A 14204-nucleotide genomic window follows, 5' to 3' on the forward strand; every position below is an offset into this window, starting at 1 on the left:
CAGAAGCAAAACGATTGAATTTGTGGTGAACTTCTACATTTTGCATGGTAGCCTAAATATTATATACAAAAACTTGCTAAGTGCATTCCTAAATGTAATTTATTTTTAAAAGAAATGGAATCGCTGGAAAGGGCATTAAAATGAATTAAAAACAAAAAGAATGACATTCTATTAAACTTTATGGGGGAATTCTTCATATTGTAATGTCCCCACTATGTTAAACAAATTATATGAATCTTGATTTTGTCAATAAGAAAAAGGAAGAAATATTTTTTCTTTATTTTTTTTATTTTCTTGTTATTCTGGTTGAGAATATGTGACTCTTGTTCATGTGAAGCAACGTTCCTGTATGTTGGATTCAATATTGTGATTAATTTGTTTTGTTAATAAATAATAAATACAAAATAAAAATGAAGAGATTCTTTAGTTTATTTGTAGTGATAAGCAGTCAGATTTATAGCCTATAATAAACTTCCATGTTCACAAATGTAATTTTTTTTACATCACTCCAGAAAGAAATGATCCGATTTTCTATGAAGCAAAAAGCTGTTAAAAACTTGTAAATGTTTGTATGTAATCTACATTATACCCCCCCTCCCCCCAGCGTGTAACTATTTATATTATGTAATATGTAATATATACTTTAATATTTGTAACGATTTTTGTTGTTGTTGTTGTTGTTAATGAAAAACTAATTAAAAATGAAGAAAAAAAGACTAGGTTTTATAAATAAATAAATAAATAAATAAATAAATAAATAAATAAATAAATAAATAAATAAATAAATATGGAATTTGTGTATATGTTGGTACAAGTAAACGCTTTGGTTTGACAATACAAATTATATTTATAATATAATAGTTACAGTGGTATTTTGATTAAACAATTATAATTGACTTGAGTGTGGCATGAGTTAAAAATATTCTGTGGAAGTTTTATTTACTAATTGTTTTGTAATGGTCATTTAGCCTACTCAAAGCATCGAGTGTGGGCGTGATATCAGCATTTGTATTCACGATTGGTGTACTGTGTTAGTGGGACTGTCCCGAAGCTGCAACACACCCATGAATTACGCAACACTCTGAAGAGTCGAAATTAAACACCATGTAGTGCACAGCACACACACATTCACACACACACTGACACAGCGAAGAGGTTTGAAGTGTCGCCTGACTTTGTGAAAATGTCTGGGAAAGTTGTGCTGCATTACTTCAATGGAAGAGGGAAAATGGAGTCGGTCCGATGGCTTCTGGCCGCAGCTGGAGTCGAGGTTTGTTGCAGAAACTCTGGAGAAGTTTTGCACGTCTATGCAAAAAATAAAACAAAAACCTTTGCAAACCGTAGAAAGCGAACATCTCGTGTAGGGCTATAGGCTATGCAACTTATGTTCCTAAGTTTGTGTAAAAAATAGTTTGTTTGCATATGACAATCACAAACCTTGGCAGTTGAATGTGTGTATTGTAATGTGATCTCTTGTGTTGTGTCCACAGTTTGAGGAGGTGTTTTTGACCAAAAGGGAGCATTATGATAAACTGCTGAAGGGTATGTTCAGTAAATGTGTTTTATTAGTTTATTTGACAGGGATGATGCAGGAAAACATTGCTGCAATTTCAAGCAGCCGATGATCCACACACAGGTCCATGGTTAATAAAACAATCACGCACACACACACACACACACACACACGCACAAAACTAAATAAAAGAAAACAGACGTAGCTACCACCATCAATGTTCACAAACCTGCTTTTGTTTGAACAACTTTTTTAGATTTCTTTGGAAAATGTTTAACTCTGTTTAATTGATAGTTAAACTGGCAGATGTGGGGTACATGAGACTTTTTTTTACTTATGTGGTCCTCAATATAAGATAGAATCAAGGCAAAAGTTCAATGAAAGTATAAAAAGTAATTTATCATTTTTAATGATCAGAATCTACAACAAAGGGTTCTGAAAATATGGCTTTTTATAAAAATTAAAAAAAGAAGGTATTTCTGTGGCCCAGGTTAGGGGTAAATTGATCCTAGTCAGTGGGTAAGTTGTACCATCTGTGTGTAAAGGACTATCTGACTGAATCTAAAACAAACCCAGGTACAATTGTAAAGATATTTTACACCTTTAATAATCAAAATTTACTTTAACAATAGTCATATTTCTTTTCTTAATGGAACTGTAAGAAATGCATTTCAATGAATCATAAAATGGCCCTGATATGTCTCTTATGAATCATGTTAATCTCATGTCATATAATCATGTTATAAATCATGTTAATCTCAAACACTTCTATCACTGCCAACAGTAGTCCGGCAGGATATTGTCATTATAAAGTTGTTGTTGCGGCTCAGCTGATGTTGATGATGTCATGTTGTGTTTTGGCCTGATGCTCCGCCCTCCACCTATCGACCAATCACGAAGTCAGTAGTGTTTGGGGTTGCCAGATCTGCTCTAGTTACCACAGCTGCAGATCTACAAACGTTCTGCTGATCCTGCAGCCAATCTGGCAACCTCGAGTCAGGGGGAGGGGGAGGGGGAGACGCCGCTCTACAGGCATCTGAAAGGGATTGCAGGACCAGTTCTGGCCACAATCTCACACACACTTCTTTTAACGCTAACTTTAAAAACATAAAACCAGCCAAAATAAGTTGACAGTTCAATATCTTTAATTGTTTGCATTTCTGAAACAATATTTTGAACACCAAAGTTGTAACCTTTCCAGAAACAGCCTAAACAGAGTTTGTTGAGTAAAATAAAATAAAAACTGAATAAGAATTAATGAATAAATGTCATTAAAACTAATAAACATTTTAGTCAAATGGTTCTTAGCATAGTGGTTTTATATTTAACTCAACTACAGTGCCTTATGGTGGGGTCAGTTAAAACGCTGGCTCAATTTACCCCCCAGTATTTGATTCACTTTGCCCCATAGCCGCCATTTTTGATTAAACTAGCTAGCTAACCAATTCAGACTAATGTTTAGCTAAATAATTTGCATGGTTTTTACATTCCTAAATCACCAATATGGATGTGGCGAGGAGCGAGCGACACCAGTGAAGGATGAGAGGGGACCAGGCCTGGACTTTATGGTTTTCTTTATGTTTTATTATGTGTGTGGGCTTCCCGCATTACTTTCCTGCTGTTTATTTTTTTATTAAAGTCTTGTGTTAACTTTCGCCGGTTCCCGCCTCCTTCTGCCTTATTAAGAACTTCTTTACAATGGATTATAAATAAATAAGATCTGGACAAATTCTCTTTGATGTAACACCAATTATATCTGTTATGCTAAAATTTTACTTTGACAAGTCAAAAACAGTTTTTAAAGTAAATGTGTGCCATCCACTTCTCACGTGTGTGTCTCCTTTCACAGTGTGTTCCACACTTGACAATAAAAGTGTACAGTAAAGGGGCCGGGTCAACTTACCCACTGGCTCATCTTACCCCACTCTGCCCTACTGTGCAATTCTGATCAGTTGCTCCCCTTACTATGCTGTTTTGATATTAATTGGCATATGATATCTGGCGCAAGATTATTTATACATTTAAAAAACATTTTAATAAGAGACAAATGTGTAACATTTTCAAAGCTAAGTAAAATATATATTTGCTAAAATATGACAATATATCTGCAGCTAAGCGTGGAGTCTGTCCAAATGCTTAAATGACTTCAGAAATCTGCTTGAGAATCAAAGATTTTAGAAATTGCAGGGAAATTGAAATATAGAAATTGGTCTATAATTATCAACCGATACTGCCTTGGAAATTAGGGTAATAATGGAGGTTCCCCTTTGAAAGTACTCTCGTATTGCTTAAGTTTAGCTTACGTTATGAGAAAACTTTTCTTAAGTATATTGAAGCCAAAAATTATCCATATACAGGTGCAGGTCATATAATTAGAATATCATAATCATATCAGAATAACTGAAAACACAAGCAAAGGCCTTTAAATGGTCTCTCAGTCTAGTTCTGTAGGCTACACAATCATGGGGAAGACTGCTGACTTGACAGTCGTCCAAAAGAGGACCTTTGACACTTTGCACAAGGAGGGCAAGACACAAAAGGTCATTGCAAAAGAGGCTGGCTGTTTACAGAGCTCGGTGTCCAAACACATTCATAGTGAAGGGAAGGAAAAGATGTGGTAGAAAAAAATGTACACGCAATAGGGATATCCGCACCCTGGAGAAGATTGTGAAACAAAACCCGTTCAAAAATGTGGAGGAGATTCGCAAAGAGTGGACTGCAGCTGGAGTCAGCGCTTTAAGAACCACTACGCACAAACGTATGCAAGACGTGGGTTTCAGCTTTGCATTCCTTATGTCAAGCCACTCTTGAATAACAGACAGCGCCAGAAGCGTCTCGCCTGGGCTAAAGACAAAAAGGACTGCTGCGTGGTCCAAAGTTATGTTCTCTGATGAAAGTAAATTTAGCATTTCCTCTGGAAATCAGGGTCCCAGAGTCTGGAGGAAGAGAGGAGAGGCTCACAATCCACGTTGCATGAGGTCCAGTGTAAAGTTTCCTAAGTCAGTGATTGATTGGGGAGCCATGTCATCTGCTGGTGTTGGTCCACTGTGTTTTCTGAGGTCAAAGGTCAACACAGCCATATACCAGGAAGTTTTAGAGCACCTCATGCTTCCTGCTGCTGACCAACTGTATAGAGATGCAGATATAATTTTTCAACAGGACTTGGCACCTGCACTCTGATTGGTTCGCACATCTCAGCCGCTTCGCCATAGGTTTGTGCATTTGCCACAGCGCGGCCAATCAGTGTGCTATGTTCTACTGTGCAGCTGCACTGCGTATTACATTTATAAAATTATAAGGATAATTTTGGGCTTCAATATTCTAAACAAAATAAGTTTTCCCATAAGGTAGGCTAACCTTACGCAATACTCGTTCCCTTCTCTCAGGGAACCGAGGTTACATTAGTAACCGTGAGGTTTTCCAATCTGAGGGAATTTACTGTCTCTAATAGATGAATTTATCAAATTACCAAGGGCTTTAGCAAACAAGCACTATATTTTTCAACACATTCTGTATCCAATCCTAATATATCTTTAGCCTGTGAATTATTCCTCCTCATCACCTGTTGTTGTTTCATGAACCTCTTTGTGAATGTGACTCCTGTGTTTATTGCAGACGGAGCGCTGATGTTCCAGCAGGTTCCTTTGGTGGAAATAGACGGGATGCAGCTTGTGCAGTCGAGAGCCATCATGAATTACATCTCGGAAAAATACAACCTCTGCGGAAAAGACCTTAAAGAACGCGCTTTGTAAGTATCAACTTTTAAACGGAGAGTTCACTCAAAAATTAAAATGATCCCATGATTTAATCTCCCTCAAGTCATCCTATGTGTATATGACATTCTTTCTTCTAAGTCAATCTTTCAAGCTTTATAATGGCAGTGAATGGCTGTTTTTGTTTTTAAAGTCCATAAAAGTGCATCCATCTATCAAAAGTTTAATACAGAAGATGGTCAGGCGGAAGCTAGATATTTTACTTTATAATGTTTTAAATATAGATATTTTTCTCACACAAAGCCATGGTTTTGCTTGAGAAGGCTTTTATTGACCACCAGAGCCATGTGGAGCACTTGTATGATGGATAGAGGCACTTTTATGGACAAAACATATAACTCTGATTGTGTTCGTCTGAAAGAAGAAAGTCATAAACACCAAGAATGGTTTGAGGTAGAGTAAATGATCATGGGCTAATTTTCATTTTTTGTGTTAACTATCACTTTAATAAAAATAGTTCCGTAACTAGTAATCAATTTTGTTAAGTAACACTCCTTGTTTTTCCACAGCTAAGCAATGATCTGTGTTTTTATTCTGAAGGATTGACATGTACACAGAGGGTCTGATCGATCTAATGGAGCTTATGATGAAGGTTCTTTTCATACAGCCCGAAGACAAGCAGAAGCAGCTCAGTGATATAGAGCAAAAGGCAAAAGAGCGCTACCTTCCTGTGTTTGAGAAGGTACGGACTGTTCATTCCTCATTTTGAAGCTTGATCATCTACTCTGGATGAATAAAATCATGCCGTTTCTGTTTTTAGGGTCTTGCAAACTCTAATTTCCTGGTGGGAAACCAGTTGAGCCGCGCTGACGTCCATCTTCTGGAAGCGTCTCTGATGCTGCAGGAGTTATTCCCTACAATACTGGCAACCTTTCCCAAGATCCAGGTGCATTTCCACGCATTTCCACACTTTCCCACACTGACATCAGCCACAAAATTGGGTTTAGCTTACCAATACCATTTTTAGTCAGACTTTTTTTAGGGGTTTGGAAGTACACAGAAGTCCTGGTTCGGTGGTTTTGGGTTCACGGTTTAATGCTAGGTTTCTTTTCATTTATTTTGAACAGACACTTGTACAGTTTGTTCCACCGTGGCATTTAGTCCCCTAGTTAGCATAGCCTCCTTTAGTATAGTAAACACAATGCACTGCTCCATAGCATATATTTTTTGTAGGGATGATAAAAAAAATTAAAAGGTATTTGGTCTAGTGTTGTCACGATACTGGAATTTATAACTTCAAAACTCGACGAGCGACCAAGATGACATTGAAGGGGCGAGGGAGATCAGCGGAAATGGTGGTCCATGACAGAGCAGAGGGAGGTAAAAGCCAGGGGAGCATCAAAGGCCCAACGGGCTGAGGTGGAGTCCTGGTTGTGGAGGCTGGAGGCAGAAAACATGGATCCACCAGCCCAGATTTAACCCTGCACAGAGGTCCTCCCTGGATTTTCCGGGGCACTAGTTCTCCCTGGACTAGGGCTGAACGATATATCGTTATCTTATCTATATCTAGATATGAACTTTCAAGATATTACTATTGAAAAAAGCAACGATATCGACGATATAGATTTCCCCTCTCCGCGCTTGCCCTGCATACAACTCTGGCAGTCACAACAAACATCAGTTTTACGAGTGCCCTTGAATACATCGCTAAAGCCAGCGCACACACACTTACCAGGGACGTGGGAACTATATTGTCAGAGGGGGGCGGCGTTTCCATGGTGACGCGTCATTCCTGGTCACGTGACACCCCGCAGCAGCAACAGCGCTGAATGAATGAGGATCTGCTTTTATGTCATTTTTCCTTTTTTATTCAGAATATTCACAAATGTGTTAGCTATGACATGAAATAATTGATATTCCGATCGTCAAATACATGCGAATGGAAGTATATTGTTGTTTAAAGCCCTTTATAACGATGGCGTTAGTTGAGCTGTATGTGCGATGGGCGCCGCCGGGTTAGTTTGTGCCGCAGACGCAGTACTGAGAATCGGATCTGTTGGATTTACATAGCCTAGAAATCAAGACGCACCCTAGCGGCAGCAAATCTAATTTGCCTACGAGTGTCGTCTAGCAACTCTCAATACCCTTCTGAGCTAAAAACGCCAAACTCTTGCCGGTAAACGGCGGTCTTTCGAATCAGCTGTGACCACGACTCTGGAAGACTTGGAGTTAAGCTTTTCTCTGAGAAAAGAACAAAGAACGGCACTGAAGTCCTTCTTAAAAAGGGAAGATGTGTTCTGAGTTTAGCCAACCGGATACGGCGAATGTTTAATCTATCAATGAGCTCTGCTTCACCTTCGTTGCTCTGGTTGGTTGTAGCGCTATCCTATCGTGTGCAGAGGGAGTTTGAAAGACAACCGTTTATTATACCGATTTATGACAGCTCTGAGAACATTTGAATTTAGCAGTTGATCGTGATGCACTTGATCATACTCTCCAGGAACCAGCCTAGACTGATTACACCTGTGTGATCGTACGTGCGAAAGGCATAAAAACAATACATTTTCTGACACAAATTTTTGAAATGTAGGCTTAAATCTTTTTATTTTTCTGAGAAATGCTTGGTTTTCACCGAAGCACATAGTCATATCGTATTGGATCGATATCGAGATATCTGGCATGAAAATCGAGTTAAATTTTGTCCATATCGTTCAGCCCTACCCTGGACTCTCCGGGGCACAGGGGTCCTCCCTGGACTCTCCGTGGCACAGAGGTCCTCTCTGGACTCTCCGGGTCACAGGGGTCCTCTCTGGACTCTCCGGGTCACAGGGGTCCTCTCTGGACTCTCCGGGTCACAGGGGTCCTCTCTGGACTCTCCGGGGCACAGGGGTCCTCTCTGGACTCTCCGTGGCACAGAGGTCCTCTCTGGACTCTCCGGGTCACAGGGGTCCTCTCTGGACTCTCCGGGGCACAGGGGTCCTCTCTGGACTCTCCGGGTCACAGGGGTCCTCTCTGGACTCTCCGGGTCACAGGGGTCCTCTCTGGACTCTCCGGGGCACAGGGGTCCTGTCTGGACTCTCCGGGGCACAGGGGTCCTCCCTGGACTCTATGGGGCACAGGGGTCCTCCCTGGACTCTCCGGGGCACAGAGGTCCACTCTGGACTCTCCGGGGCACAGAGGTCCTCCCTGGACTCTATGGGGCACAGGGGTCCTCCCTGGACTCTCCAGGGCACAGAGGTCCTCCCTGGACTCTCCGGGGCACAGAGGTCCTCTCTGGACTCTCCGGGGCACAGAGGTCCTCTCTGGACTCTCCTGGGCACAGAGGTCCTCCCTGGACTCTCCAGGGCACAGGGGTCCTCTCTGGACTCTCCGGGGCACAGAGGTCCTCCCTGGACTCTCCGGGGCACAGAGGCCCTCCCTGGACTCTTCGGGACACAGAGGTCCTCCCTGGACTCTCCGGGGCACAGAGGTCCTCCCTGGACTCTCCGGGACACAGAGGTCCTCCCTGGACTCTCCGGGGCACAGAGGTCCTTCCTGGACTCTCCGGGGCACAGAGGTCCTCCCTGGACTCTCCGGGGCACAAAGGTCCTCCCTGGACTCTCCGGGGCACAGAGATCCTCTCTGGACTCTCCGGGGCACAGGGGTCCTTTCTGGACTCTCCGGGGCACAGAGGTCCTCCCTGGACTCTCCGGGGCACAGAGGTCCTCCCTGGACTCTTCGGGGCACAGAGGTCCTCCCTGGACTCTTCGGGGCACAGAGGTCCTCCCTGGACTCTTCGGGGCACAGAGGTCCTCCCTGGACTCTCCGGGACACAGAGGTCCTCCCTGGACTCTCCGGGACACAGAGGTCCTCCCTGGACTCTCCGCGCCACAGAGGTCCTCCCTGGACTCTCCGCGCCACAGAGGTCCTCCCTGGACTCTCCGGGACACAGAGGTCCTCCCTGGACTCTCCGGGGCACAGAGGTCCTTCCTGGACTCTCCGGGGCACAGAGGTCCTCCCTGGACTCTCCGGGGCACAAAGGTCCTCCCTGGACTCTCCGGGGCACAGAGATCCTCTCTGGACTCTCCGGGGCACAGGGGTCCTTTCTGGACTCTCCGGGGCACAGAGGTCCTCCCTGGACTCTCCGGGGCACAGAGGTCCTCCCTGGACTCTTCGGGGCACAGAGGTCCTCCCTGGACTCTTCGGGGCACAGAGGTCCTCCCTGGACTCTTCGGGGCACAGAGGTCCTCCCTGGACTCTCCGGGACACAGAGGTCCTCCCTGGACTCTCCGGGACACAGAGGTCCTCCCTGGACTCTCCGCGCCACAGAGGTCCTCCCTGGACTCTCCGCGCCACAGAGGTCCTCCCTGGACTCTCCGCGCCACAGAGGTCCTCCCTGGACTCTCCAGGACACAGAGATCCTCCCTGGACTCTCCAGGGCACAGAGATCCTCCCTGGACTCTCCGGGGCACAGAGATCCTCTCTGGACTCTCCGGGGCACAGGGGTCCTCCCCGGATTCTCCGGGGCACAGGGGTCCTCCCCGGACTCTCCGAGGCACAGAGGTCCTCCCTGGGCTCTCCGTGACACAGAGGTCCTCCCTGGGCTCTCCGTGACACAGAGGTCCTCCCTGGACTCTCCGGGACACAGAGGTCCTCTTTAGACTCTCCGGGGCACAGAGGTCCTCCCTGGACTCTGCGGGGCACAGAGGTCCTCTCTAGACTCTCCGCAGCACAGAGGTCCTCCCTGGACTCTCCGCGGCACAGAGGTCCTCCCTGGACTCTCCAGGACACAGAGATCCTCCCTGGACTCTCCGGGGCACAGAGATCCTCTCTGGACTCTCCGGGGCACAGGGGTCCTCCCCGGACTCTCCGGGGCACGGAGGTCCTCCCTGGACTCTCCGGGGCACAGAGATCCTCCCCGGACTCTCCAGGGCACAGAGGACCTCCCTGGACTCTCCGGGGCACGGGGGTCCTCCCCGGACTCTCCGGGGCACGGAGGTCCTCCCTGGACTCTCGTCGAGAGTCATATCTGGTGAGTAGTGATGGAAATACCAATTTATTTCTGCGATCCGGTTTGTTTCTGACAGTTCGGCTTATTGAACAAAAAAGCCGGTTCAAAAAGCTGATTCATTGGTTCCTGACGTCATCATGCAATAATGCCACTATGCATTTATTTTATGCTTTTTTATTCATTTCCTCAGTGTTGTTATATAAAGGAAAAAAATAAAATAAAGTAATCTATATCGATGCACATTAAAACAATCTAATAAAGTTATTTGTGTGAGTGCATTTAGCTGATTATTGCCTTTCATTCACTCAAGTTAATGGTGTTTGTGGTTACAGTTTCATCAAGGATCTTTTATGTCCCATACAACTGACCAATATTGAGTAGCCTAGACCTGCATAAACGCGGATATGTCACATGTCTAAAGTAGCAATAGTCTTATAAACTTATACATTTCACCTAAATTTAAAATATAATCTGCATGAGCAATATAACTACAGTAAAATAATCTCTCGACTGAAAGGTTTTTGCAGGATTTAATAAATGTTATTTAATTACAGTAGTTATAATTAGCATATTTCCAGGATGTGCCTCAGACTTGCGTCGCCAACGGATGAAAGGAAAGTCTCTTGGATGTTGAAACGCGCTTCGCTGTAGAATTATTGAGTGAAACTTTGATGCAAAACTTAACATATAACACGGGATGCAACAAAATAAAAGAAACTAAGTAAAAGAAAGGAAAATGAGACGAGAGTATTTAGATGGCCTGAATTAAATTGTTTACCCATTTTCTCGTATCTTGGTCTGCCTCGATTGTCTTTGTCTGATAATCTATTGCGTGATATTATGATGGATTGTTTATTTGTACCAGCAGCCTCTGTGGGTTTTCTTGTGGATTTTAACTCTGTGTCTCAGAGTTCATCTAAAGGTTGTTGAGGAGGAAAGGATCTGTTTTGGCTCTTTGTCTTGAGGATCAAACAACCTCAGCCGTTATCTTGGGGTGGCCCAAATTTTGCAAGGCCGTAAAGTACTTAGCTGGGGGTTTTGTCAGTTTGGCACAGACAGAATAGAGCACACTTTTGTTGGTTCGGGGTCTGGCGTGTTGAGTTGGGTTTTGTGTAGAATTATGTTTGAAATTAATTATCTTGAATAGTCATTAGTGTCTTATCTGGCCTCAAATTCTACAGTTTATACAGATTGGAGAAGCAGTGACCAGTTTAGTCCCTCAATCAAACTGATAATTCCCGAGATCATATGAATTTGATATCTTTTTTCATTTGTTTCGCAGGCGTTTCAGGAGAAGATGAAAGCCTTGCCAAGAATCAGCAAATTCCTGCAGCCAGGCAGTGCCAGAAAACCTCCACCTGATGAGGAGCTGATAAAAACCGCAAAGGAGGTGCTGAGCCATCTCTTCAAATAGAAGAACCAGACACTTCTCCAAAACTAGGGATGCACAATATATATATCACCACCATATCCATATCGGCTGATCTATAATTAATTACATTAGTAATTACATTAAAATACATTTCATTTAAGCAAATAATAGCTTGTTTTACTCTAATTTTCACAATTTGTCTTATAAAATGCAAATCATGACGCCATGATTTACTCTCCCTCAAGTCATCATATGTGTGTGTGACATCCTTCATTCAGATGAACACAGAGTTATATTAATAAATATCCTGGCTCTTCCAAGCTTTATAATGGGAGTGAATGGCTGTTTCTGTTTTGAAGTCCAGAAAAGTGCATCTATTCATTATAAAAGTTCATCTATACATCATAAAATTGTATCTATCCATCATAATGTGCATCCATCCATCATATAAGTGCATCTATCCATCATAATGTGCATCCATCCCTCATAAGTGTATCTATCCATCATAAAGTGTATCTATCCATCATAAAGTGCATCCATCCATCATTACAGTGCATCTATCCATCATAAAATTGTATCCATCCATCATAAAGTGCATCCATCCATCATAAAAGTGCATCTATCCATCATAAAAGTGCATCTATCCATCATAAAAGTGCATCTATCCATCATAAAATTGTATCTATCATCATAAAAGTGCATCCATCCATCATAAAATTGCATCTGTCCATCATAAAGTGCATCCATCCATCATTACAGTGCATCTGTCCATCATAAAATTGTATCTATCCATCATAAAGTGCATCCATCCATCATAAAAGTGCATCCGTCCATCATAAAAGTGCATCTGTCCATCATAAAAGTGCATCTGTCCATCATAAAAGTGCATCCATCCATCATAAAATTGTATATCCATCATAAAAGTGCATCTATCCATCATAAAAGTGCATCTATCCATCATAAAAGTGCATCCATCCATCATAAAAGTGCATCTATCCATCATAAAAGTGCATCCATCCATCATAAAAGTGCATCCATCCATCATAAAAGTGCTTCTATGATCATAAAGCCAAGCGTTTGTATGTGAAAAATATCCATATTTAAAACTCAAAAAAGTTAAATAACTAGCTTCCGACTGACGGCCATACGCATCGATGTATGGCGAAAGAGTAACCCTTGACCTGACACATGACGTATTGATGAACGCAGAAGCTCAGAGGATAGAGCAGAACAAAACCGTTCACAAACTAGAGTCTAAAGCGAGAGTTTTTGAAGAGAAAGGCCGGAGGATGTCGATATAAGAGAAAAGGGGCTTGAGTTTGTTGCTCGGCACTATTTGTTTGAACTGCGAGAGGCATTAAAGCTCTGGCATAGACCGTTTGCCGGAAGCTACTCTACTTTATTTGTAAAGTTTTAAAAATGGATATTTTTTCTCACACAATCCCATCGATTCACTTTAGAAGGCCTTTATTAACCGAGTGGAGCAGTTATATGACGGATAGATGCACTTTCATGGACTTGAAAACAGAAACAGCCATCCCTGTGAACTATCCCAGTAAAGCCAGTCCTGCTCCAGGATAACAAAAAACTACACGCAAAACTCTTTCATATTTATACAGGACATTGTGTCCTATTTTACTGACTTTTTTCACAGTGTAGCCATAGGCCTGTCGCATTGACACTTTGAATTTCCAATATAACATTTTTAGGTCTAATGTTTGTCTGGATTTATATTCATTTTGGGATTGTGCAGTTCAATTTATAAATGCTTTCTGTACTTCTACATTTTGCCTAAATAAAAATCACACATTATTGTGTATGTTTTCCCTTTTGGCACCTGAATGCATTGTTTAATAGCAAACAAATTTAGATCATGTCCATTTTTGCATTGTCTGGAAAATATGTCATTTTGACTGTTTAATATATAGGGGAGGCGGGTCACAATCACTGATGTATATAAATGACAACATTTACATCTATGGGGAACACAGTATGTGCAATATACTAAAAGGGAGCATTAATTAAATATATGATTAAAAAGATTTACATATATAGAAAACTAATATATTAACAAATATTAGCAATGAATATATGCACATGTATCACAAAGGAATGTATTATTTACATATTTACATGTCAATATTTCAAATAAAAATATAGTTACATGTACTCTGTAAAAAAATTATATGTTCAATAAGTTATGATAACATGTTTTTACATTGCTTTAACTTATCAAAATAAGTTAAGAAATGTTAAACTTTGTTTTATTAGTTATGTAACTCATATTTTAGAGTCAATTTAACATAATTTAAGTTAAACATTCAAGTCGATTGTACTGCAAAAGTTGAACAAGAACGTCAGATGATGGAGGCCAATGAAGGAAACTCATCCACTGTTATTCTCTGATCCTTTCTGTTAGGACAGGCATTTTTTTATAATTTGACAGCAACGTTAAATGTTTTGCATATTTATGTCTTATTTTTGAACAATTTATTACCACCCTGTTTGCAAAAATGGGTACAAAAAGTACACGTTCTAATAATCAAGATATTTTATTAATCAATCATTTTGTTATCGTTTCAAGAATGAAAAAATGAAAAACCATGATGGCATAAG

General features: G+C 41.8%; 1 protein-coding gene across 1 annotated transcript; it reads left to right on the forward strand.

Moving 5' to 3' along the window:
• Positions 1 to 1091: 1091 nt before the first annotated feature.
• LOC137045621 (glutathione S-transferase 3-like) lies at positions 1092 to 13415 on the forward strand. Its single transcript, XM_067422390.1, has 6 exons — positions 1092 to 1270; positions 1491 to 1542; positions 5129 to 5261; positions 5827 to 5968; positions 6047 to 6172; positions 11499 to 13415. The coding sequence occupies exons 1-6, from the start codon at positions 1184 to 1186 to the stop codon at positions 11628 to 11630; spliced, it is 672 nt and encodes a 223-aa protein (XP_067278491.1). The 5' UTR covers positions 1092 to 1183; the 3' UTR covers positions 11631 to 13415.
• Positions 13416 to 14204: the final 789 nt, after the last annotated feature.

The sequence above is a fragment of the Pseudorasbora parva genome, chromosome 17 (genome assembly GCF_024679245.1).
Source record: "Pseudorasbora parva isolate DD20220531a chromosome 17, ASM2467924v1, whole genome shotgun sequence".
Classification (NCBI taxonomy): Eukaryota; Metazoa; Chordata; class Actinopteri; order Cypriniformes; family Gobionidae; genus Pseudorasbora; species Pseudorasbora parva.

Coding starts and splice junctions, on each gene's coding strand:
- LOC137045621 (XM_067422390.1), top strand. CDS start 1,184: ATGTCTGGGAAAGTTGTGCTGCATTACTTCAATGGAAGAGGGAAAATG. Junction 5,262..5,826: donor GACCTTAAAGAACGCGCTTT/GTAAGTATCAAC, acceptor TTTATTCTGAAG/GATTGACATGTACACAGAGG. Junction 5,969..6,046: donor ACCTTCCTGTGTTTGAGAAG/GTACGGACTGTT, acceptor TTCTGTTTTTAG/GGTCTTGCAAACTCTAATTT.